Raw genomic sequence first — 27,902 nt, 5'->3', positions numbered from 1 at the left:
TTCAGTGATTTTAAAAAGTCGATCAGATAATAAAAATTCCACATAGAAACTGTCATTTTTTCCGGAACTCGAATTCAAAATAGGGGTAATTAATTGAGTTCTAAGAGTATTATAAAACGGACAATATAGGAAAACGTGTGCAACTGTTTCTATTTCATCAATGCCACATGGGCATTTTCTTTCAATTAAAGGGATTTTTTTGTACTTACCCTCTAGCAATGCAGATAGTAAAATGTTAAATCTTGCTAGAGTAAAGGCTCTACGCCATTTAGGAATCGTCAAGTTTGATATATAGGCCATCGGACTCAAAGGTTTTAAGTTATATCTATGATGTCTTATGAGCATCAAATGCTGTTGGTAGTCAATATCTTTGATCCGTTGGATAATAATTGTTTTGGCTCTTTCATAGCCTAGGTCTAGAATTATTTGAGTAGAAAAACCTAAAGACGATATTTTATTTAATATCATTAGTTTCCAAGTAGATTGGTGATTATCAATTAATGTGTGAGGTGCCAGACCTACTGGATTAAATAGAAGTTTCAGCCAAAATGAGATTCTATAACTCCAAATACGTGATTCTACTGAGGGTAGTCCTAATTCTAATCTAATAATAAAATTTGGGATACAACGAGAAACTGCCAAAATCGACCTTAAAAAGAAATTTTGGACTGCCTCAAGTGGTGCAAAATTTAGACAGGTATTGGATTGCATACCATATGTCAACTGAGGGATTACTTTTGCCACAAAACCTTTTAATAGCAGCAGGAATAATTTGACCCCCTTTGTTGTAGAAAAAAGATAGCAGAGCTTTCGATGTCCTCATCGCATTTAAGGTAATCATTTTTGTATGTGATTTCCAGGATCCAGATGGTTGTAAAATTATCCCTAAATATTTAAAAGCAGATACTTGTTCTAACAGTTGCCCATTTAATCGCCAAAGATGGATCGGCGGTCTATTATTTTTTTGTAAAGGTCATAACTTTTGTTTTGCCACTTCCGGGAAGGGTGACTTCGCTTGTGCCTGCTTTTGAGACGGGCTCCCGCCTCAAAAGAAGCTTATTCAGATATAAATCAGTCAGAACATTTTTTTTTTGACTGATGAAATTTCTCCCGGGCAGGGAGAAACGTAGAGATCAACCTCAAAAGCCTGTTTTTGTTGGGAAGACTGGATTTCATTGATTTATGAGAAAAGGTCCAGCCAGCAATGCCGGACGGACTTCCGAACAAGCTCTATCTGTTTAATGCGATACGTTTATCTTTTCTTCAAAGAGAAAACAGACTAACAGGCAAGCACCCTTCTTTCTATTATTTTTTTTACTTGGTTTAAATTGTTGCAGCAAAAAGAGATTTGTCAATTTAATCAGCTTTAAAGAGCTTCTGGGTGAGTTATAACTCTTCTCTGTTATTCACGAAATTAACAGCTTATCTCTGTTTCTATTGCAAAAAGCTGTCCTGGAAGTGCATTCTAAAGATATACACAGAAGAGGGATTTCTATTCCGAGGAACATTATATTGTCTGGGACTATTCTCTTTTTGGTCTATTTTATTTTGACGAATCTGCTTCTTCACGACGCCGCTAACTGTTTTGATGCTGGGAACTAAATTTGTTTTGTATTCTTGAACATAGAGAGATAAGGCAGGCTGCTCTGTTTATACTGTGATATCATCAAGCCTGGAATATTAACCCAATTGTTGCTGAAATAAGAAGTGGTTCTTCTTTATTTTTGTTTTGCTTTGTTTTCGTGGTTTTAAAAAATGGCAATCAAGAAAGTGGCTGAGAATCTGGAAGTAACTATGTTTCAGAAAATAATGGATGAGATTGAGATAACGAAACAAACCCTGCGACAGGGCAGTAAGGAGCTGAAAATTGAACTGAGCAAAATGACGCAGGAGCTTAAAGAAATAGGGGATCCTGTGAGAGAGGAGAATGAGATCAGAGATGAGAAAAGAAAAAATAAAGGGAAGATACAAGCCCTGGAGATTGGAACAAATGTGGAATTGGAAAAAGATCTGGAGTTTATGGATATTAGAAATAAAATCTACTGTTTGGAATTTAACGTTATCTCTGAAGAAATTAATGAAGATATTAGAGATAAAGTTATCAATGGCTTGGATAATCTTCTGGACTGGAATGACGTGATGGAGCTTGATATAGAGAAAATCTATGGAACTAACAGCAGCCATGTGACAATGGAAAAACTCTCAAGAGATGAACCAGTGCATTTTGTAAAAAAGAAGAACAGAGATATGACTTTACAACAATATTTCAGCAACTTATTCAGAATTGATGGCAAGAAAATATTTGGGAGAGAGGAAATTCCCATCAGACTCTTATTATATGACTATGGCTATGACAGCAAGATTATTATGGAATACTGATAATGGAAGATTGGACACTGAAATTACTGGACTTAACAGGACTATTGAAGATGGAAGATGGAATTAATATGGATAATGGAATAATGGCTATTGAAATTATTGGACCTAACAGATTTTGATGAGATGGATTAATCGATATGTTTATTTGGACTATGGTTATGACAATAAGATTATTATTATTATTAACGAGATGGATTAATCGACATGTTTATTAGGAGAAAAATTGATAGATATATTTCTTAAAGAATTGAAACCTCTCTTTGACTTTTTGTGGAAAGAATAAAGTAATGTTTATGAGATTTGATGATTAATTAAGATAACTACTGGAGGAAAGTGATTTTATAATATAATTTAAGAGACAGGATTGTTATATATTGTAGACCTATAACTGATTTGATCTGTGACAAATGGGAAGTCAACATTTTATTTTTTTTGTTTAATCATTTTTGTTTTGTTTTGTTTTTTGTCTTTGAATGTTTTATGATTTTGTTTTGTATGTTTTATGAAAATTTGAATAAAAATTATTGTAAAAAAAAAAAAACTTTTGTTTTGCCATAATTAATTATAAGGTGCTCTTTATCACAAAAGTTTGTTGTAGCGGATATTAATCGTTTTAAACCTATAGGAGTTTGGGATATTAAAACTAAGTCATCTGCATATAGTAATATATATCTAGGTGATTCTGCTAGTATTGGGGGATGAGACGGGATTGCTGCTAAAGAGTTTACTATTGTGTTTATATAGATGTTAAACAAAAGTGGGGCCAATATACAACCTTGTTTAACACCTTTATGGGTACGTATATTTTTATTTATTTATTTATTTTATTTATTACATTTATATACCGCCCCATAGCCAAAGCTCTCTGGGCAGTTTACAGCAATTAAAAACATTAAAAACAAATATACAAATTTTAAAACACAAAAAACAATTTAAAAACACAAGGCCGGGTTAGTGTTAGAGTTTGATAGATGGCCTTTATTATTACATCTAACTCTAAGGTAAGTATTTTCATAGAGGGCTCTTATCAATGATAGTAGGCGTAAGTCAATATTGGTACCTTCTAATTTTCCCCATAATTTGGCTCTAGATATCGAATCGAAAGCTGTCTTAAAATCAATAAAGGCAGCACAAAGAGAGCCCTTTGTTCTTTTGGTATATTTCTCTATTAGATGTTGTAAAACCAGGGCGTGATCTATAGTTGAACGACACGCCCTGAAACCTACTTGCTCATGATCCAAAATATGTTCGTTTTCAGTCCAAATTATTAATTTATTATATAAGTGGGCAGCATATAATTTGCTAATTACACTTAATAAACTTATTGGTCTGAAGTTAGCTGGATCAGACATTGCACCTTTTTTATAAATCGGGACTATTATTGCCATACCCCAGTCAGCCGGTATTTGCATAGTATGATCTATATAAGAAAAAAGTATTGCAAGTACCAGGGCCCACCATTCTGCATTGTTTTTAAAGACTTCTGCAGGAATATTATCTGGCCCAGGAGCTTTATTTGATTTTAGTTTAGATAGTAAATCTAGGATTTCCTTTACATTAACTGGTTGCCATTCAGTTATATTTATAGCAGTAGATTTTTGTGGGATTTGAGAATCTAAGTCATCCTTATATAAATTCCTAAAATAGGATTCCCATGTTTGTGCCGGAATATAGCATTCTAGGTTTATAGAAGTTTTTAACCAATTATTTGTTATTAATTTCCAAAATAAAGAAGATTTTTTTAATTTGGCTGCATTATTTAAATTAATCCAGATTTCTTTTAGCCCTAGTTTCTTTTTCCTGTTTACAAGTTGTTTATATTGTCTCTTGGCTTCACAGTATATATTCAGCAGTTCTTGTGATCTATTAGTCTTAAAAGCTTTAAAGGTGGCAATTAGATTTTTTTTTTCTCTACACATTCATGATCAAACCATGATTTGGAGTTTAACCTACGATTTTTTAGGTTATTTTTTATATTTGGTTGAAAAATCTGCTGGAGATCCTTTAATATCTGTTGGACTTGATTATAAGGATTGGTCTGATGATTATTAAGAAGTATAAGGTCTTTTTGGGCCAGATTGCCTTCATAGTTCAATCTATCTGCAATCTCTTTTTCTAGTTTCGGAATCCACTTAAGTCTACTTGGACGGACTTCACAATCAGTAATCGAAAATGTTTGCAGGTCGGTATATATTTCAGATGCAGTGATCGCTCCGTAATAAATCATGGTTTATTAGGCCTCGGCCCTGTACTCTCCCTCCTCTCATTCTCTTTTTCCTTTACTTGCTTGCATGACACAATTAAAAACTTCCTAAGTTTGTTAAACTACAGTTTTCCATTACATCTGAACTGGAAAGCTGATCTATGTATCTCAGAATACATAGTTTCTCGTTAAATCTGAACCAAGCCTCAATGTCATCCAGGGATGTCTGAAGTTTAGCCAACGCCGCATGTTTGAGGATCTAGCCTAGCAGTGAGTCCTTTGCACAGATATGAACTTTCCAGGGCAGAGACTCTTTAGGTTTTCAGGGTTCTTGGCCCATAAGTGGTGCTTCAATAATTATTATTCTTCGTAATCATTTTTCAAAGCATATGCTGCATGGTATCCTAGACTGATAAGTTGTTGGTTTTTGCAGTCAAAGTACAGGGCACTGGTGCAGCCATGCATGCAGATGGATAATATAAGGTAGTGACAACTGATGTGGTGCCCTCTAGGTGCTGGACTATAACTCCCACCACTCCTGTCCACTGGGCATGCTGGCCAACCACATCAGAAAGGCCCCACGTTGGCTAACCCTGACACATGGCTTAATACACCCTTATTCCCCAAGACAGGATCTATCGAACACTATGCTGATCCCTCTAAAGTTTATGTGTAGGGGAACGTGCCTGCATAGGAACACATCATATCCATATTTCGCAGCTGTAGTGGCATGCTGCTCAACTTTTCAAAAACAGCACAATATTCACAATTCATCAGTAAGATATTGGAGGAAAATTACTGGGGTCAATGCCTTAAGAAAGAGAAGTGAAAGAACAAAGGTGCCACCAGATTCAAAACCAGTGTGCAGTGAGCAAGCCCAAAGGCTCCTTAAACCCTGTTCATTAGTTTTAATCATACATTCTCACAACACATGAGCAGGGCTGCAATGATTGGCCCCACCCCTGACACTGTGCACACTGACTAGTCCCACCCACCAGCATCCGCACATGCAGAGCAATCATCTGTAGAGATGGAGTATTTGTGCATACAGCTGAGCACACAAAAGGCTCCATCCTTGCAGACATTTGTGCTATAGGCATGGATGCCAGGGTGTGTGTCAAGTCGGCACATGTGAAAATGAGGACATGGCTATTTTACACAGCCCCACTCAGATGAACACACAAGTAAAACTCCTGAATAGTGCTGTATTTCCAAGCAAATCCCATTAAAACCCATGAGACTTACTACTTTACATATAATTGGGTTACTGATGTCTGCAACTGACAATGTGGATCTTTCACATGCAATTTCTGCTTATAGATTATATGGATCAATGCTTCACTAACAATCAATTTGCACTTTGCTACTCAAGGCAATAGGTTATCAACAAGTGTAAGTGAAAAGGGCAGTTTGCTATTTTAGAATGAAAAACTGATTCTAAAAGGCGACCTATGGGTGCAAGAAAGAGCACGAAAGCACACCACAATAGTAGGTACAGTAATGAGATTCCTGTTAATAAAATATGTTAAAACCTTATCGTTGTGACACTTAATGTCCTTTCATAAGGTTTTTTTGTATTTGAAAACAAATATTCATATATGGGTGCATAACACAATTTAATCCAACTTTGCTCAAATACTCCATCCAAATAAGCATTGCTTAATTGGTGCGATGTTGTTTTCCATTCAGTTCTACTGCAGGCATCCATGCCATTCATGTTACTGAAATAAGGTACTTACAAGATGAAAGAGCTGGAATAATACTGATAACCTCTTAACAATGGTTAAGAAGATAGGAGCTGGCTTCAGGCTTGTCTGCTTTCTCTTGCTTCTGGTGTGAATTAGGGATGGGGAGGATAATTTGAAGCAGGTGCGTTCACCAGCCCAAATTGTTACAAGCAGAATTTCAGGTGGACACAACCCACCTTCTACAGCCTGGGTACAACCCTTCAAGTCACCCTATGCTGTAAACAGATGGGCACACTGTCTCCACCAGTTAGCAAATGGGGTGATTTGAAGTGCTGCTAGTGGAAAACTGCTGTTTAAGAACAAAAGCCCACCTCATAAGGAGGACCCTTGGGGTATGAAGGTCCCCTGCAGTGAATGGGTTTCTTACCCCCAACAACAGTTTTTACATGAGCAGCCCTTAAATCTGGGGAGGAACAATTGCATTTTTGTGAGCATTCATTTTGAATTCTTGCAACGGTCATCCAGATTTGGTGAATACTTGGAAATGCTTGCAATTATTGATCAAAACCCAGTACTTTTTTCTCCAAACACAGGGTAGTACATGCAACCCTAATGTGAATCCCCCCCTGCCCATCATTTCTTGGCTATAACTATGTTAATCTGAAACAGGAACCCTGTTTCAGATTAACCATAGTTACAGCCAACAAGTGATGGTAAGGGGTACTCACACTAGAGTTGCACATACATTTTAATGTGGACTTGACACCAGAGATTTGCAGTATTATGCCACACAGTGGCTTGTAGATGGCAACCCCACCAAACCTGTCCATCAACTGGATACTAGGTTTAATGTTCAACTTTCAAGTGAGAAAATTACTGGGTGTGTGCCCAATTGGCAAGACAGTAGTATCTTCGTAACTTTTTCAAAAAATACAGAATACTTTACAATATTTCTCTCCATTATTCACAGATAATCACTGCAAGAAAGCTAGCTGATATTTCCATTCTACAGTTATGCAACTGAAGTTGAGAAAACGTGTTTTGCTCAATGCCGTTTACGGAATGTACAGCTGGGGAAGGATTTGAACTAAAGTCACAAATGGACTAACAACTTAGATGTTTGGATACTGTAGATCTCAAGATGCAATTAGACAAAATGTACTCATTCACTGCCATGTTATGAATCGCTTATGCCTCCTTTTCATCTGTCAAACACTTGAAACACACAACACGTACACACACAGAGGCTTTGTAGACTCCCCTCCCCTTGGAAAAACTGGCTTGATATGGTATGTATATAGCAGGTATACTTACAAATCAAACACTAAGTAATGAAATCCTTCTTCTGATATGCTGTCATGAAGTCGCACTATAAAAAAGAAAGAAAAATAAGATTTTTCTCTCTATTCTACTCTTTTGTCTAATTCACCTTTTTTTCCATAATTATCTCCCATCCTTGATAATTCATTTTTTCTTTTTTATAAAAAAAATTAGAGATTTGCTTTGTATTACTTTTTAACTCAATTTTTATAGGACAAGAGTGTTTCTTTTCTTAACGCAGAAAGCAGTCCATCTAATAGGTTTGTATCTCTTCCCTTGGGTTACACCAGCCTTCCCGAACCTGATGCCCTCGAGATGTTTTGGACTACAACTCCCAGCAGCCCCAGACACCATGGCCATGCTTATGGAGACTGATGGAGGTTGGGGAAGGCTTGGTTACACCTACACTTGCCAACACAGCCATCAACCAAATATATTATAATACTTTTGTAGGATATTAACCATATTTCATGAATGCTCTTAACTTATGTCAAATTTATTCAAACAGCTTCTGGGCACATAAACCTTCATAGGGTGGACTGCAGTTTCAGTAGAAATGCTGGGTAACCAGGTGGATACATTACAAAAAATGTATTTGCAGATTTCATTGAATGGGAATCAGCATATACGTTTCAAGTGTCAACAAGCAATGGATAGGGAACAGAGAAAGTTGTTTAACCATTACCTTAACAACCAAAACATCCAGAAGATAGAGAAACAAAGGCATACTATCTTTCACAACCTTCACTGTGAATAAATCAAAAGCACTTTGTTTTTATCAAGAAGAGAATGAATACAGAACTCAATACATTTTGGTTCACGTTAGGAAATCCTATCAATACACAGTTGTTATTGTTAGCTGAAAAGTTACTATGTAGAAAGTGCAGCTCTTTCCCATTTTTTCCCCAAGGTTGAGCTACTAGCCTCAGTCAAGGCCTCATTTCAGATACTCAAACAACTGATCTGAACTTGGAAAGAAGTAATTACTCTGTCAAACACCCGGTCAACTCCCATCAAACAGAAATGCACACATTTTCATTTACAAGACCCACATCTCTTTAAATGGCAACACCTTCTACCTTGAAGGTGTTAGAAGAACATACTGTTAAAGGAAGTGGAAATTGCTTAAAGAGCTTGCTGTTCACTAACAAAATATAGTGACCACAGCCTTGAGCCAGTAACACAAACACTCTGCTTTCTTGACCACCTGATCCATAACATGCTGCCTTGGGCTCCTTTGGGAAGATGGGAAGGATATAAATGTAATAAATAAATAAATAAATAAAATATGTCAAAGATCCTTGCAATTCAGATAATGCATATGCCACCTACAATTCAGGTAACTTAGTTGTTTCGGCAATCCAAACAGCATGCTATTTCCCTTGGGAATTTATATGGGAATTTCCCTTGCTGTGGGACTATCGGTACGTGCTCAACTAGAAAAGCAGAAAATGATAGCAAGCATACAAAAAAGATGTGGTACCCTGTTACCCAGCTTTGCACTACCTTTCTCCCTTCTGTGGACTTACCCAGCAGTACTGATCCTTCCAGTTTTAGTGGTCAGCTAGTAACTGAGCAGCAGGTTTATAAAATTATGAATGGTATGAAAAAGTGTGTAGAAATTTTTACTTCTCTGTCATAATACTAGAACATGGGGTAACCTAACATTGATCAGGATTAGGTTCAGAATAAACGGAAAGACTATTTCATGAAATTATAGAACAGCAAGCCTTGCCGAAGCAGAACCAGCATGGCTTCTGCAAAGGTAAATCCTGTTTCACCACCTGTTAAGAGTTCTTTGACAGTGCCAACAAGAATATAGATAGAGGTGATCCAGTGGACATAGTGTACTTGGACTTTCAAAAAGCGTTTGACAAGGTACCTCACCAAAGGCTTCTGAGGAAGCTTAGCAGTCATGGAATAAGAGGAGAGGTCCTCTTGTGGATAAGGAATTGGTTAAGAAGCAGAAAGCAGAGAGTAGGAATAAATGAACAGTTCTCCCAGTGGAGGGATGTAGAAATTGGGAGTCCCCCAAGGATCAGTATTGGGAACTGTGCTTTTTAACTTGTTCATCAACAGTCTAGAGGTAGGTGTGAGTGGTGAGGTGGCCTAATGTGCTGATGATATTAAATTGTTCAGGGTTGTTAAAACAAAAAAGGATTGTGAAGAGTTCCAAAAGGAGCGAAAAAGGCAAATTCCATGCTAGGGATCATTAAGAAAGGTATTAAAAATAAAGCTGCTGATATCATAATGCCAATTATACAAATCTATGGTGCAAATGCATTTAGAATACTGTATACTATGCAATACTGTAGAGTTGGAAAAGGTTCAAAAAAGGCAACCAAGATGATCAAGGGGATGGAGTGAGGAAAGGTTGCAGCATTTGAGGCTTTTCAGTTTAGAGCAAAGACAAGTAAGAGGCAACATCATAGGAGTTTGTAAAATTATGCATAGCATAGAGACAGTGGGCAGAGAGAAGTTTTTCTCCTTCTCTCATAACATTAGACCTCATGGACATCCAACCATGCTGAAAGTTTAAGATTCAGGACAGACAAAAGAGAGTACTTCTTCACACAGTACATAGTTAAGATATGGAACTCACTCCCACAGGAAGCAGCGATGGCCACCAACTTGGATGGCTTTAAAAGAGGATTAGACAAATTCATGAAGACAAGGATATTAACAGCTACCAGCCATGATGGCTATGCTCTGCCTCCATAGTCACAGGCAGACTGCTGGAATACCAGTTGCTGGAAACCGCAGGAGGGGAGAGTACTCTTGTACTCGGGTACTCCTTGCAGGCTTCCCTTGGGCATCTGATTGACCAATGTGCGAATAAAATGCTGGACTAGATGAGCCACTGGCCTGATCCAGCAGACTCTTATGTTCTTAGTTACAATTCATAATTAACTTACGGATTTTCTGCCACAGAATGCGATTATAGACATTAACCTAGATGGCTTCAAAAACAATACAGTAGGGCCCCGCTTCTTGTCGTTCTACTAATACGGTGCCAGCGGAGCGATCAGCTGTACCGCAGGGAGCTTTAGGGGCCAAGCACTGTCAGCTCGAGTGTGGCAGCTGGAGCTCCCCATGCTTCCGCTGTAGCGTGGGGAGCTTCAGGTGCCAAGTGCTGCCAAGCAGCTAGAGCTCCCTACGCTACAGCTGATTGCTGTCAGCTGGAATGCAGTGGCTGGAGCTCCCCGCGCTACAGCTGATTGCTGTCAGCTGGAGCATGGCGGCTGGAGCTCCCCGTGCTACAGCTGATCGCTATCAGCTGGAGCACAGTAGCTGGAGCTCCCTGCGCAACAGCTGGTTGCTGTCAGCTGGAGCGCGGCGGCTGGAGTTCCCCACACTACAGCTAATCAGCTGTAGCGTGGGGAGCTTCAGGGGCCAAGCTCTGCCAAGGGGCTGGAGCTCCCTGCGCTCCAGCTGATCAGCTGCCATGCTCCAGCTGACAGCTCAGCTGTAGTGCGCAATCAGCCGTAGTGATCAGCAGTAGCGCAGGGAGCTTCAGAGGCCAAGTGCTGTCAGCTAGAGTGCGGCGGCTGGAGTTCCCGCGCTACAGCTGATCAGTTGTAGTGCGCAAATAGCTGTAGCGTGGGGAGCTCCAGCTGTAGCACGCAATCAGCTGTACTGTACAGCTGATCGCACTGGAGCAGCAGCAGGCTTTGGGCTATGTCCCACTTTCTGGTGATTTTCACTTTTTAGCAGGGGTCTGGAATGTAACCCGTCGTATGAGTGGGGCCCTATTGTACCTAGACAGATGCAGGGTACAAAGACTACTGAATAAAACCCACTGTGTTCAGATGCATCGTACCACCGAAATGCCATGTGGCAAGAAGCAAAAGGATTTTAAAAATAAAATTCTTCAAGAATAATCTTCAAGAATAGTAACAATACAATACACAAAGAAGGACAACTGGATTCAGCTATAAACCTTGGGCTACATCTGAAAGGCAGTTTTCCAAAAACTTTCAAGTTGGTTGTGCTTTGGTTTATTGAACATTGAGACTGCTGGTTATATGGACTTCATAGTGAAAGAAACCCTTGTGTATTCTATGGAATTATGGTAAATTTTGAGATTTGTATTAGTTAGTGATGTAAGTCAAGTCGACGTGACTCTTTATTTTTTTAAAACAGCTGGGCTTAATGTACAGTGGGATTTTAAAAAACCATGCTGAGCACTGTGACGCCCTTCCCTGGCTCTCCCTGTCAGATTCCTACCTGCGCGTGGCTACTGCCTGTCACTAGGCACCACCAGGGACTCCACCAGTCCGGACTGTCCTTTTTTATTTTTTCTCTCCCCGCTCTAGCACAGATCTCAACAGATCCCCCTGCTAGGCAACCACCAGTAACGTCCTAATACTAGTATTCCCAGAGGCTCTGAATACTGTATTGTTATTCTCTTCACCGCTGCCACCATTTGTTACAGTTCCCCTTCAGCCTTGGTCATTACCTTACCCTCCTTTCTGGTCTGTGAAACCCCAGTCAAGGATCAGGCCTTTGGTAAACCAAATTAAGTATTTATTAAAGATAACAAAGCTAACAAGATTAACAAGATTTCTTCCTAAGGCACATAAGCATATGGTTTTACTCAATACTAATCCGAACTCCACCTCCCTCCTTCTTCACTCTCTCCTGGCAAAACAACTCTCTCAAACCCCACCAAGCAACCCACTCAGTTCTCTTCTCCCCCCCCCGATTCCACTCTCACTCTTCCTTTTATACATTCAGCCATTTTAAACATTCAGCCAATCATCTAGCATTCTACTGCCCATTCACTCCCCCTCCTCTTTCACTACTTGCCATGTATTTTCTAAACAACCAACACTTACCATATATACAGTAATATAGGAACATCACATTTTCCCCCCCTTAAACAACGGCAGAGTATTATTCCTGTTCCAGGATTTATACGTCGCGTTAACAAATACAAGTCTCTATGGGGAAAATGTCTTTCTTTGTTCCTCCATCTGGTCACGTCACTGCAGTCCCAGCCATTTGCCTGGAAAGTCCATCGGCCAGTACATTGTCCTTGCCTTTGATGAACTGGAAGTCCACTTGATAGTCCTGTAGGGCCCAGGACCACCTCTGCAGCATAGTGTTATGGTTTTTCATAGTCTGCAACCATAACAAGGCCCGATGATCCATAGTCACTGTGAATCTTCGTCCCCACACGTATGGGCGCAACTTGTTCAGTCCCCACACGACCGCTAGGCACTCCTTCTGGACCGACGAATAGTTTTTCTCCCTCGGCGTCAGCTTGCGACTCAGGTACGCCACTGGATGTCTGGTGCCTTCTCTCTCCTGTAGCAAGACGACTCCCAGCACCAGGTCCGACGCATCTGTAGCCACAATGAATGGTTTCTCATAGTCTGGTGCTATTAATATGGGTCCTTGGCACAAGGCTTGCTTCAGTAGATCAAAAGCCTTCTGACATTCATCCGTCCATACCACACGCTCAGAACACTTCTTCTTTGTTAATACATGCAAGGGGGTTGCTATTTCCCCAAAATTTCTCACAAACTTCCTATAAAATCCAGCCACACCCAGAAATGCCCTTACTTGTTTTTTGGTTAAGGGGATCGGCCACGCTTGTATTGCCTCCACCTTGCTCCATAAGGGGGTGATTTTCCCACTCCCCACCTTATGTCCTAAATAGATTACTTCCTTTAGTCCAAACTGGCATTTCTTAGCTTTTATTGTGAGGCCTGCTTTTCTTAAGGCCTCCAATACTGTTGTCAGGTGTTGGACATGCTCAGGCACCGACTTGCTGAAAATGGCCACGTCATTGATATAGGCCACTGCAAAATCTGACATGCCTCGCAACACAGTATTGATTAGCCTCTGAAATGAACTTGGTGAGTTCCTTAGTCCCATGGGTAAGGTCACAAACTCATATAACCCATCTGGTGTACTGAAGGCAGTTTTGGCTCTGGATTGCTCGTCTAGTTCCATTTGCCAAAATCCTTTACAAAGATCTAGTGTAGAGATAATGGTTGCTGCCCCCAATAACTCTAACATTGCGTCTACCCTAGGCATAGGATACGCATCTGGGACAGTAATTTTATTGATTAGCCGATAATCAATGCAAAATCTTGTCGTTCCATCTTTTTTCGGAACCAGGACAATACTTGAGGCCCAGGGACTGATGGATTCCCTGATCACTCCTAGTTCCAGCATATCTTCCACCTCCTTTTTGATCTCATTCAAAACTTTCCCATTCACACGGTATGGAACAGATCTGATTGGGGCATGATCTCCAGTATCAATGGAATGTATAACTATACTGGTTCGGCCAGGTTTGTTGCTAAAGAGATTCCTATAGGTTTTCAAAACTCTCAGAATCTCTTCTTTTACTTCCTCCTTCACCTCCTCTGACCATTCCACTTGATCTACCCCTCCTTTGTCTTTGCTTTCCTGTACCAAATCTGGAAGTTCAGGCCCACTTCCCTCAGGGAATAAGGTAACTTGCAACACCTGTGCATCCCTGGTATGGTAAGGCTTCAACATATTTACATGAACCACTTTGCTTTTGTTTAATTGGTCTGTGGTGATTACATACGTCACTGTGTCAAGCCTTTCTCTGATGGTATATGGTCCTTCCCAGTTAGCCTGTAATTTGTCATGTTTCCTGGGTATGAACGCCATAACCATATCTCCCACATCATACACACGTTCCCTGGCTGTTCTGTCATACCAGTAACGTTGCTTCTCCTGTGCTTGACTCAAATTCTTTTTCACCACCTCCACCATTGATGTTAATTTATTGCGGAACTCCAATACAAAATCTACTACAGATGTTTTGTACTCTCCCAGGGTTCCTTCCCATGAATTTTTTAATAGTTCCAAAGGTCCCCTCACTTTTCTAGTAAACATGAGTTCAAAGGGTGAGAAGCCTGTTGACTCCTGAGGGACTTCTCTGTATGCAAACAAGAAGCATCCCAACCGTTCATCCCAGTCTTGTGGGTGATCTTGAACATAGCTTCTGATCATGCCCTTCAAAACGCCATTGAATCTCTCTGTTAACCCATTAGTGGCGGGATGGTAAGTAGTGGTCTTTAGATGTTTTAGACCACAACATTTCCACATACATTGCATCACTTCTCCCATGAATACACTGCCTTGATCCGTCAGCACTTCATGAGGGAAACCCAGCCTCATAAAGATTTTTAATAAAGCCTCTGCCACTACAGGGGCTTCCACGGATCTTAGTGCTTCTGCATCTGGGTACCTGGTGGCAAAATCCACCACCACCAATAGACATTTCTTGCCATGCCTTGTGGGTTTGGAAAAAGGGCCCACCAAATCTATTCCCACTCTATAAAAGGGTTGTCCAATTATAGGAAAGGGCTTTAAGGGTGCCTTAGTCTTTACTCCACTTTTCCCCACCTTTTGGCATATTCCACAAGATAGACAATGTTGTTTTACATCTTTGGAGATGTTTGGCCAATAATAGTGTCCAGCCAATCTCCTCTTGGTCTTTTTTATTCCCAGATGTCCTGCACATGGGACATCGTGGGCTACCTCTAGCAATCTGGTTCTGTATTTGCTAGGTACTATTAATTGCTTCACTGGTTCACATTCATCCTTTCTCTCAGCAGGCATCCACAGTCTATATAAAATCCCATTCTCACACACAACTTGATTCCTCAGTTTGTCAGTGAAAGGAATCTGTTGGGTCAGAGCTTGTTCCTTTATCTGCTTCAAACTTATATCTTGATGCAGCTCTTCCCTGAATTGCTCTGCTTCTTTCTTATCAGCGACCACATGATACAGTTTGTCTCCTTCAGCAGGCCTGCCAGTGGTTGCTATGGTGACCTGAGGCTGGTTAACAGATTCCACCCTGTTTGTTTCAGCCCCCCTTAATATGGCTTCTTTTTCTCTGCCAATTTGCTGTCTGGTCACTACATAGATCTTTCCTTGGGCGCCCATTACATCTCTTCCCAGTATTACTGGTTCTTGTTGCTGGGCATTAATGCCTACTTTATATCGGCCCTCTCGGCCTCTCCAAGTCATTTCCACCAGGGCCACAGGCAAACTTTCTGGTTGACCCCTCACTCCTTGGATAGTCACTGTTTCCTGAGGTAATATTACCTCAGATTTTATTAAATCTGGCCTCAGTAATGTCTGAGCGGCACCAGTATCAAGCAATGCCCAATAATTTGCCCCTTGTACACTCACTTCCTCTCTCAGACTTGAATCAAGGTCTGTTACTCCTGTCCAGTTTATCTGGCAGAACTGAACCTTTTTCGCTGTTTCTAAAGCCTTAGGCTCTATTTTCACTGCCCTTGTCTGAGCAGGATTACTAATGGGGTTGGCAACCTCACATTGAAAACGTAGGTGCCCCGGTCTACCACATTTGTAGCATAATTTCTCCTCACTTTTAGGGTACACAGATCCACTCTGGGGTGTCCTGTGCCCTTCAGATTTTACTGGAGGACTCACTCGCTGTGGTACCACATCCCTTCTGCCACCATTATATGGTCTGGGTTTAAACTCTCTTGATGTTTTCCCCACCCAGCCAGTTCTGTTGGAGGCGAAGTGATCCGCCATCTCTGCGCCTCCTGCACCGATGTAGGGGAACGGTCTTTGACCAGGAGCCTTATTTCGGGCGGCAATTGATGGTACAACTGATCCAATATCATGAGGTTTTTCACCTCCTCCACAGACTGAGCTTTTGCACTTGTCAGCCATTTCCCAAATATGTCCATCAGTTTTGCCCCCAGCTCCACGAAAGACCACCCTGTCTGTATCTGGCAGTTTCTGAAAAGCTTTCTAAAATAATCAGGCCCCAGTCTGAATCTTTTAAACACTGCTTCTTTGAATTCAGCCTGTTTGAGGGGAAGTACTGATATACCTCTGCCAATTCCCCTTTAATCAAATTTGATAAATACTGCATGTATTTATCTTCAGGTAGCCCCCACAACTGAGCTGCCTTTTCAAAGGTTGTGAGATAAATTTGAGGATCTTGACCAGGCTCATGCACAGCAAAGTCCTTTGGAGTAATTTTTAGTTTTGCTCCATCTCTGTCTTTCCTTGTCTCCTCAGAGTGAAATTTCTCTCTATCCAATTTTAATTTTTCTGCCTGTAATTCCGCATCCACTCTCATTCTCTCAGTTTCCATCCTCAATCTCTCAATTTCCAACTCCCTCTGCTTGTCTTTTTCCTCAGCTTCCATCCTCAATCTCTCAGCTTCCAACTCACTCTGCTTGTCTTTTTCCTTAGCCTCCATCCTCAATCTCTCAGCTTCCAACTCCCTCTGCTTGTCTTTTTCCTCAGCCTCCCTCCTCAATCTCTCAGTTTCCAACTCATGTTCCCATCTTAACTTTTCTCTCAAATACTCTATATAAGCAGGATTGCTTGAGTATCCTTCTGGGGTCGCTTCCCTGACAGGTTGTTTTTGCTGGGCAGTTGCAAATCCTATAAGTCCTACCCTCAATTCATCTACCCCTTTACCCTCGTGAGGTAAATTGAATGTTATGCAGTTCTCCACTAGCTCCTCTCTTTTCATTTTTATGTATTCAGCCATGGTCACTCACTCTTTGCCACACACTCTTTGCCAGTCACTCTCACAAGTAATCTTGTTTTTTTATTTCTGTTTGCCACACCACTGTTAGGGATTCTCCAGTATTCGTATCTCACTGCTACAGCCAACACCTGTGACGTATTCTCCTGTGTTCGTATCCCACCACTACTGCCACCACGTGTGACGCCCTTCCCTGGCTCTCCCTGTCAGGTTCCTACCTGCGCGTGGCTACTGCCTGTCACTAGGCACCACCAGGGACTCCACCAGTCCGGACTGTCCTTTTTTATTTTTTCTCTCCCCGCTCTAGCACAGATCTCAACAGATCCCCCTGCTAGGCAACCACCAGTAACGTCCCAATACTAGTATTCCCAGAGGCTCTGAATACTGTATTGTTATTCTCTTCACCGCTGCCACCATTTGTTACAGTTCCCCTTCAGCCTTGGTCATTACCTTACCCTCCTTTCTGGTCTGTGAAACTCCAGTCAAGGATCAGGCCTTTGGTAAACCAAATTAAGTATTTATTAAAGATAACAAAGCTAACAAGATTAACAAGATTTCTTCTTAAGGCACATAAGCATATGGTTTTACTCAATATTAATCCGAACTCCACCTCCCTCCTTCTTCACTCTCTCCTGGCAAAACAACTCTCTCAAACCCCACCAAGCAACCCACTCAGTTCTCTTCTCCCCCCCCCGATTCCACTCACACTCTTCCTTTTATACATTCAGCCATTTTAAACATTCAGCCAATCATCTAGCATTCTACTGCCCATTCACTCCCCCTCCTCTTTCACTACTTACCATGTATTTTCTAAACAACCAACACTTACCATATATACAGTAATATAGGAACATCACAAGCACAAACCAGGATAACTCATAGGGTACAGATCTACTAGCAGAGTCTCCCTTCTTTGGTTTTTTTTTATTAAGTCAAAACAAATTAGTATTATCTATCAAGATGGTTGAAAGCAGTACACCTGGGAGTTTTTGTACTCTTTAAATTAAATCATCCCTGACCAAAGAAAGGATTAACATTATGTTCCTAATAATCACTGCTCTTGTTGAAGTACAAAGGAGCAACAGCAAGATTCCCAGCATCACAATATAGCTTGTGTTTCCAGGTAGCTCCAGAACTTAATCCTTGGTTCATTGCTAGCCAGCACAGAAGCCTCCACTGGTGTTTTTGTATTAGTTCTTGTACCTGAGGTCATGCAGTAATAAGGGAAGTTGTACCATGCTTATGGGGGAGCAAGGCCACCAATAATCCCCTGATAAACAGTAGATTTAAACCATAAAAGAGACCAAGTTCACTGACCATTTTTATACAGTGGTGATGTGACGTCTCCATGAGTTGCCTTTTTCACATAATACTTGGTAATGTTATTGCTCCATGCAAGAATGCATTTTACCACATCCTGCAAAATCTTTTGAACTTTGGGTTGAGTCAAGACACAATGAGCAGCAATATAAGCAACTTAGAACATCTGCAAGAAGGCATGCTGACTCAAAACTTCACTGAGAAATCTGTTCCTTCCCTAATTCCATTCACAGAAACCATTCACAGAGTATTCAAGTCTGTCACAAAAGTAGTATTGCAACCTAACATCTACAAATAAATCTTGGGTATTGTTGCACATTGGCATTTGTTCGCAACTGTGCAGTAATATGAAATTTGTCATATTTAAGGTTGTTTGGCATGAGCAGGGTTTTCTAGAAAAAACAACAATACAGCTATTAGGAAGTTCAGTGACAACATTGTAGATTTTTGTAAAAATGAAAGAATTTTTATGGGTAGTACTTGGGGTTACTGGAATGTTGATGTCTGATTCAAATTCTGCTATTTCCAAATTTTGTAAACTATCCCAAGCATTGTGCAACCAAAGCTACCATCTCAAATGATAAATATGCAAGTTTAGGAGAGAGTTTCCTTGACAAACAGCAAAACTCAGTTGTTTGAATAGATGCTTCTAGAGGCTTCCACTTCTCATAGAAGTAAATACAAGATCTTTGCATGTGAGACATTCTAGGTAAGGGCTGTAACATGGAATATAATTGCATTATGGTAAAACAAATCAGTTTTCCAGCATACCCCTGGCAAATCCATAAATTCAGTAATACGCTAACATGCTTTTACTGATGTTTATAAAATATAATTATGAAGCAAAATTTGCAAAGATTCTTTAACCACTATGCAAAAGAAACAGAAAATAAAATGATAGTTTCCTGTCTTGCCTCCCTGAGACTATAAAGTATCTAGTTCTTTCAATAAAAGGTTAATTAGAAACATGCAGAGAGCTGTCAAAAATTATTTTTAAATCTGCTGTTTGGTACCTAGAAGCTTGTAATTTTAAAAAAAATCAGATGCCAACCCAAGTCATAACATTAAAATTTCTTGACGAATGAGAATTAAAGCAAGCAAAGAACTGTTTTACGACACAAAGCATTTAATACTGACAGATTACAGACTGCTTTTTAACATTTAACAGAATGTGACTTTTTTAAAAATGGGCAAATAACCTATTTAGGGAACCCAAACTGCAGAGATGAAAGTCATCCAAAATTATTGTAAGTTTGTCTGTAAACAGACCTTCACAGACCTTTGTATTCTCTAAAGGAAGTCTTTGCCTCTGCCACTGGCAGTTCTCAACTTGTAGCAAACATACTGATCAAAAATGTTAATACTGTCTTCATATTAAAATCCAGAACCAGACAGGTTAACTTTGCTGGTAGCAAAACAAAACAAAACAATAACAAAACACAGCCTGGTACCCAATGTATTTACTATATCCAAAGGGAGACACTAGACATTGAGGAGCATTAAACAGACTCCATTTGCCTTTGTTACTAAAACTTTGTTCAGTCTTAATCATCTTTAATTGGAGTTAAGCTAACTTTCATGTGTGTCAACAAATCACTACTTTCTCCAAAATGGAAGGGACAGTGGGCTATTCTCTATCTCTATAATCCTTTAATATATCTATATTAATTTACTATAGTCCAGTGGTTCCCAACCTGGGGGCCGGGACCCCACTGGGGCCGCGAAGTAATCCAGAGGGGGCCGTGAACAGTAAAGAAATGAATTATTTATTAATTTTTTAAAAGAAGTCATCACTCCTTCTACACTGTCTGCTTTCCACTGCCGCTGCAGATGACACCTCCCCCTTGCTCCAAACGAGAGGGGAGGCCTTTTGCTGAAGAGGCAGAGCATCTTTCAGGCGCACTAAGGGCAGGCATCTGCCTATAAAATACATGGCAGATGCCAAAGGAGGCTGAGGGTGGAGATACCAGGAAGAAGAGGGGATTACTATCACTGATTCCTGTCTCCTTGCACTGCCGCTACTGGCAACACCCTTACTTAGAATGAGAGGAGAGGGCTTTTTGTGAAGCAAAAAGAAGCAAGCCTGCAAAGAAAGGCTGCTTTCCCCCTTCCTTCCTGGCAGCCAGCCTGCCTCCCTGGGGGCAGGGGGTCACAAAAAAAATTCAGCTTATAAAGGGGGTCCCATGCTCATAAAGGTTGGGAACCATTGCTATAGTCCATGGGTAAGTCATGTTCAAAGTAGACCCAATGAAATAAAGTTATTAAGACTTATTTTAAGCAAACAAGTGTGAAAACCATTTTGATGTTTTAGCTGTCATGTTTTTAAATTGTTTTATGTTGTCGCATTTCTTTATCTTCATTGGAAGCCTAATTGGTATCCAGGGCCTGTTGTAGACATAACTGTTGTGGGACTGATTAGAACAATTGGCACAGTGCTATTAAATTCAATTCTATGCAGACAATTACAAAGCAAGTCCAGTATAGTCACATTTACTTAAAAAAAGGAGCTTCTCAGAGATGAGAGAATTGGTAAAAAAGGAAGCTGACAAATGAGTAGAGTCAAGAAAGCTATTAGAGAGACAAGGCTTCAAGCAGAAAATGAAAGTTGGCAAAACGAGGATAACAAAAAAGGTTACATATGGCAAAAGTAGACAATAAGGGAAGAAAGGAAATGAAAGAATTTGCGGAGCTTATTGCTAAGAACATTAATAAACAATTTAAAATATGTAAATGTATCAGCACCAGGATCTGACTAGGCAGGTGATTGAACCACAGGTTGACAAGGAAGTTAAAACTATCTTAAAGGAGGAAAAGGAAACTGCATAAAAGCTAAATAAATTATTTGTCTTGTATTTGTAGGGAAGATACCAGTAAATGAATCAAATTTTTCAGGAAGAGAATCTGAAGATATGAGACAGTGCTGTCAAAAGATTAAGTTCTAGACTTTACTGATAAATCAAAAATTAATACTGGGTCCTGATGGTATCCATCCAAGAGTTCATAAAAAAACCCAAATGACCTATGGATATCCACTCTGTCAGGCCCAGGATGGGACTCAGGAACCAGGCTTGTGGTTGAAAGCAATTCAGTTTTTATTAAGGTAATATCCAAACATAGACTGCGCCTTCTCATGAAGCAACACAAAGTTATAGGTCCTGCGACGTGGAAGAAAGTTGACAGAGCAAGGGACCGCTTTCCCGCCTGTCTCTTAAGAGGGGGGCAAACGGGCGCGAAGCCTTTCGCTCCTCCTTACCGGACCCTCGGTCACCACCCTCCTGCCCCCCTTCCTTTCCTGTCTTTTCAACTGTCTTCGCGTACGTGGCGACGGGGGAAGCACGGGCCCCTCCACTTCTGAAGTCTCCGACTCTGGTATGGGGGAGAGAGGGGAGTCAAGCTTCAAACTGTCTTGCAATCTCTCGCCGCTTTTCTCTGGCTCAGGAGGCAGCGTGGGAACTTCGAGGGAATACTCCAGTTCTGTGAGACCGTCAATGTCTCCGTTGCTATGCAACGCTATCTCTGGAATTTCCTCTCCTTCTCCAGTCTGCTCTAACGAACTGGCCCCCTCCTCCTCCGTTTCTGAATCCTCATACCCCCAACCTGGCACCTGGACGTCTGACGCCCTGACACACTCTAAGGTCTGGAAAGAAACACACACACACTGCCATCAAGTGCATGCAACTGTAAGCAGAGGGCTCTTCTCCTTATGTTCAGAAACCCCACTTTCCCAGGTTTCCCAAATGTCCGAAGAGACCTTCCAACAGGGATGGGGAATCTCTGATCCCTCATAAGTTGTTAGGCTACAACTCCCATCATCCCTGATCAATTGGCCATGCTGGCTTGGAATAAAGTCCAACAACATCTGGAGGACATTAACATGAACGAATGTAGTTTAGGGGCAGAGCCAGCTACTGCAGTGCCCCCCCACACACACCGATTATATGTACGGAAACTAATGATTTTACACTCACTTTTGAACCTAGAATTTGTGTTCAGCATTAAACACATACAAACAATATTGTTAAACTGCTTTTATATAATACATTATTATGATTCCTAGTAAAGCAGCCATTTAAGCCATTTCCTGGCCATACAAGTACCTGATTTTTGTGACAATCACCATAAATTACTATAGTTATTGTACTGAAAGCATTGTATATCTACGACAATCTGCTCCCAAAAGTAGTATTTTACATATCATGAAGCATAAAAGTTTAAAACATAAGAATACAAGTTATTCCTATCTGCAGGATTGAAAGTAAATAAATCAGTATTTCACAATAAGAGTGAGCCTGCTTATTATTCTAAAATGTTAAAATTCGAAGGACCCAGCCCACTATTAGTTCTAAATTGTTGTAATAGTGAAAAATAGCATGACGTGTTTAATAACAAAGTATAGGCACTGAGGCAGTTAGATACTGGAGATTTTCCTGCCCAGGAAAGACATGCAAATACATTACATTTTTTAAAAAAAGATTTTTTTTTCAATGTATGTAAGAAACTTGTGGCCCTCCAGGTGGTGCTAGACTATAACATCAATCATCTCTCACCAATAGCCATGCTGGCTGGGGCTGAGGAGAGCTGGAAGCCCAGTAATATCTGGAGGGCCACAGATTTCCCATCCCTGATCTAGAACATAGAGATCCTTAGTGGAACAGACATTTTTCTCCTTCTGAATACAAAGCACTGCAGGCTACTTGTATAAACACATCAAATATATTCCTGTGGTGAGCCCCTTTTACTAATACAAGCCTTGTACCTGTGACAATACACACTTCATAGTACACAATATCAGCACACTTAAATATTCTGGGACACAACTGAGCACACTAAAAATATTTTTTTCCAAGTATGTATGGCTGCATCAAGAATAATTACACTCTAGAGTATGTTAGCAGTAGGAGATAATTAGCTTCCTTGGGTATAAGCCAAAAAAACGAAGTGCCTTCAAATCCCCAGGAAACATGGCTGCCTAACAATATGTCCATTTGTTGTTCCATTTTGAAGTTCTAACTTGAGTGCTTTTGGGAGCTTTCAATACACACACCCACTATGTCTGTAAATAGTACTGTCATATACAATCACTTTCTCATCAAGTAGAAAGACTGACAAACTAAAAACACTTACTCAAGAGTAAGCCCTATAGATTTTAGCAGGATTAATATTATTTATTAAATTTATATTCCACCCTTCCTCCCAGTAGGAGCTCAGGGGGCCAACAAAAACACTAAAAACACTATAAAACATCATAAAAACAGACATTAAATGATAAAACATCTTTAAAAACAACTTTAAAAAAATCTTTAAAAACATCTTAAAAAGCAATTCCAACACAGATGAAGACTGGGATAAGATCTCTACTTAAAAGGCTTAAAAGGCCCTCACCTGCAGAGTGTAGTGATCGACTAGCTTTGTTTAGGCGGAAATGAAATAGACTGATAGAACACTAATCTCCACAGTAATGTGGAGATACTAAAATAAAATAAAAAAGATGCAGACTGGGATAAAGTATCTATTTAAAAGGCTTGTTGAAAGAAGAAGGTCTTCAGTAGGTGACAAAAAAATAACAGAGATGGTGCCTGTCTAATATTGAAGGGGAGGGAATTCCACAGGGTAGGTGCCACCACACTAAAGGTCTGCTTCCTATGTTGTGTGGAACGAACCTCCTGATAAGATGGTATCTGCAAGAGCTCCTCACCTACAGAGCACAATGATCGACTGGGTATATAAGGGGTAAGATGATATTACAGGTATCCTGGTTCCAAACTGTACAGGGCTTTGTGAACCAAAATCAGAACTTTGAACTTGGTCCAGTAGCTGATGGGCAGCCAGTGCAATTCTTTCAGCAGTGGGGTGATATGTTAGCGATACCCTGCCCCTGTGAGCAGCTGTGCTGCCGCATTTTGCACCAGCTGCAGCTTCCGGACAAATCTCAAGGGCAGCCCCACATAGAACTCATCACAGTAATCCAGCCTTAAGATTACCAGTGCATGGACAACAGTGGTCAAGATATCCTGGTCCAGAAACACCCGCAGCTGTCTTATCAGCTGAAGCTGGTAAAAGGCACTCCTAGCCACTGAGCTCACCTGGGCCTCTAGCGAAAACGATGGATCCAGAAGCACCCCAGACTAGCCTTGCTCCTTCAGATGGAGTATGACTCCATCCAAACCAGGCAACTGATCAATTATCCAAACTCAGGAACCACCAACCCACAGTGCCTCCATCTTGATAGGATGCAGACTCAGTTTACTGGCCCTCATCCAGCTCACCACCAAGTCCAAGAACCAGTCCAGGACTTGCATGGCCTCTTTCAATTCAGATATTACAGAGAAGCAGAGCTGGATATCTTCAGAGTACCACTGACACCTCACCCCAAATCTCCTGATGACTGCTCCCAAGGGCTTCATATAGGTGTTAAACAGCATCAGGTACCCTGTGGCACCCCACAGCACAATCACCAGGGAGCCGAAAGACAATCATCCAATTCTCTGAAAAAGACCCTGGTGGTAGGATTGGAACCCCTATAAATCAGTGCCTCCAATACCCATCTCCCCAAGTTGGTTCAGAAGAATACCATGGTCAATAGTCTCAAAAGCCGCTGAGAGATCATGTAGGAATAACAGGGTCAGACTCCCCCTGTCCTTCTCTGATAAAGCTCATCCATCAGAGCGACTAAGGCAGATTCCATCCCATAGCCAGGCCTGAACCCAGATTGAAATGGGTCAGGATAATCTGTTTCATCCAAGAGTACTTGCAATTGCTACGCCACAATCCTCTTGATCACGTTCGCTAAAAACAAGGTATTTGCGACCGGGCGGTAGTTGTCACAAACCAATGGGTCCAGGTTAGGCTTTTTCAGGAGCAATTGGATCACTGCCTCTTTCAGGATGGCTGGAACCACTCCCTCCCGCAATGACATGTTGACCACACCCTGGATCAACCCAGTCAACCTTCCTCGACAAGCTTTAATAAACCAAAAAGGGCAAGGGTTGAGGACATGTAGCTGGCCACATCACTGCAAGCACCTTGTCCGCATTATCAGGCTGCAACAACTGAAACTGATCCCAAGAAGTTGCAGCAGAGATTGCACTGGACACCTCACTGGGGACTGCACTAGATGTGGACGGGTCATCATGACTACTATGGAGGCAAGGAACTTTACCCTCAAAGTGCCTTGTAAAGATTCACAGTGGGCCTCTGAAGGATCTAAAACTCCATTTCCTGGAGTTGATGTTGACAGACTCCTGACAATATGGAAAAGCTCCCCTGGACTGCTACTTGAGGATACGATGGTGGCAGAGAAGTGGGCCTTCTTCACTGCCCTCACTGCCACACAGTAGGCATGGTTATGATATTTTACTAGTGCCTGATCAGCCTTAAAGCACATCTTTCGCCACTTGCACTCTAACCATCATCCAGCCCTTAGTTCACTGATGTACCAAGGTGCAAACTGAGCTCCACAATGCCGGAGAGGGTGCTCAGGGCAACCATGTTAAGAGCCCGACACACCTCGTTGTTCCACAGCATGACAAGGGCTTCAACACAGTCACCTGCTCTACCTACTGGAAACTTTCCCAGGGCATTCATTTTAATCTGTCCACCATCCCTGCAGGGGAGGATCAGAGCCATAAGTCTACACTTCAGCAGGAAGTGGTCTGACCATGGCAATGGGGTAACATCCATGCGTAAGACATCTCTCATGCCTAAGAGAGCTTGTGGCTTTAGTCTCAAAATTAATTATCAAAATAAAAAGAGGCTTCTAGGAGGGAAAAATCACTGAGATACTTTTTAGGCAAATCTAGGCTATGACCTAGTGTCCCCAAGTCTCAAGTAGTTGCTAAGGCGCTAAACAATTAAACTGGGGGGGGACTGGTCTTACTTTTAACATATCTAAACATCTGAGATCAAACTGAAGATACAAAGATGACAGCTTCTCTTGACTAAAGAACAGAGGTTGGCTCCACTTAAAAGTGTTTAAGTAACATTCCATTTTTTGTATCCCATGAGTGTCTTTCAAGAATCTGAGAACAGTAAACATGGAGAAAGGCTGTAGCTCAGTGGCAGTGCATCTGCTTATCTTGCAGACAGTCCTAACTTCTATCCTCGGCGTCTCTGGATAACACTGGAGCTTGGAGCTGTAACGAGAACTGCTGCTTCAACAAGGAAGCAACTCAGACTGGGAACTTACAGAGGAGTTGGCGACTCCACTTCTTCCTGGTTCTCAATCAGGCCCTGACTCACCCAGCTGTTTCCATGCCCTTTCCTCTCCTCCTGAATAGCTTCATGGGCACCTAGCTGGGCACTTCGGTAGCAGCTCTGAAGTTCCTGCCTGGTTCTTGTCACCTTTGCTTGTTTGGGCATTTGTCAGAGATCTGAGATGTCTCAGGGGGTCTGAGAGCCAGCCAGGAACCCAGGCAGCTAGCATGGGCATCTCCAGGTCCTAAGGCAGGGGTGACTAGGTCTGATGATTCCTAAGGATCATTGACAATGTGGAGATCTGCTGGTGGGCATGAAGGGAGTTCCCCATGTTCCTCATCTGAGGAGACTTCAGGTTCGAGGTCTGGACAGGACTGAACCCTGATGTTAGGGATGGAGGGATCTGTCAGCTTCAAGTTCTCTCGGTTTCGCATTTTTCCAATCTGAAAGTCTGTTCTCCACATTTTTGCAGGAACTTGACATTTAAAAAAAAATCCCCATGAAAATTCTTCAGCATTGTAGTGTGAATTTCTTCTAATAAATACATTTTTGTATGCAGTTTTGACTACTGTACACATTCTTGTGAGCAATGTTTCCTAATATAATGCATTTTTGCATGCCATTGTCACTAATATATTCATATTTATGCACACTTTCCCCTAATATATGCATTTTTGTAAACATTTTTTTGGATAGAGAACTGCACTGCAAAATTCAGGTAAGTGTAAATTTTGAAGGAAAGCTGTGTTTTGGTTCTCATATTGTTTTGGAAAGTGTGAATTTGATAGATTCAACCTTAAATGCAAACTGAATCAACCTTCTCACCCCATCCCAACCTGACATAAACTTGCACATGATGTATAAAGCTTTGATCAGCAACAATATTTTTTTCGCAGAGGCAGGCTGATAACTAGTTTTTTCATGAATAGGTCCATTCACCCCTGCAAACAAAAGGCGTGCATAGCATGAACTCCTTTATGGAGTGAGACTGCTCAGAAGAAGCAAAGTATTTGCCTTAGAAAAGGAAGAAAAAGGCTGTTGCTATATTTGGTATTGCACTTGCAGTTATCGGTGCTGTGCAGCCAGTTTCCACACTATAATGTCAGAAACAGAATTTTCACTAACCCAGATAAAGGAAGTGCTTCTAGAGTCCATCAAACTGACAACTGGCAGCATGAACTTTCAACGACTTAATAAAGCATCAGGGTGACAGATATGAATTGAAGTCCAACATTGAGCTGGCACCTCCTAAGCAGTTTCAGTTCAG

The 27,902-nt window shown here is 41.1% G+C and overlaps 1 protein-coding gene across 7 annotated transcripts in view; it reads right to left on the bottom strand.

Moving 5' to 3' along the window:
* Positions 1-27,902, bottom strand: part of CAMK2D (calcium/calmodulin dependent protein kinase II delta) — a 208,945-nt gene that overhangs the window by 80,240 nt on the left and 100,803 nt on the right. For all 7 annotated transcript variants that reach the window (XM_061585327.1, XM_061585328.1, XM_061585324.1 and 4 more), the window contains exon 4: positions 7,585-7,639. In XM_061585327.1, coding sequence (XP_061441311.1) covers positions 7,585-7,639 — 55 coding nt within the window. The remainder of the gene's footprint in view (positions 1-7,584; positions 7,640-27,902) is intronic.

This window comes from Rhineura floridana, chromosome 9 (assembly GCF_030035675.1).
Source record: "Rhineura floridana isolate rRhiFlo1 chromosome 9, rRhiFlo1.hap2, whole genome shotgun sequence".
NCBI classification, from domain to species: Eukaryota; Metazoa; Chordata; class Lepidosauria; order Squamata; family Rhineuridae; genus Rhineura; species Rhineura floridana.
This window is presented reverse-complemented; position numbering and strand designations above follow the sequence as displayed.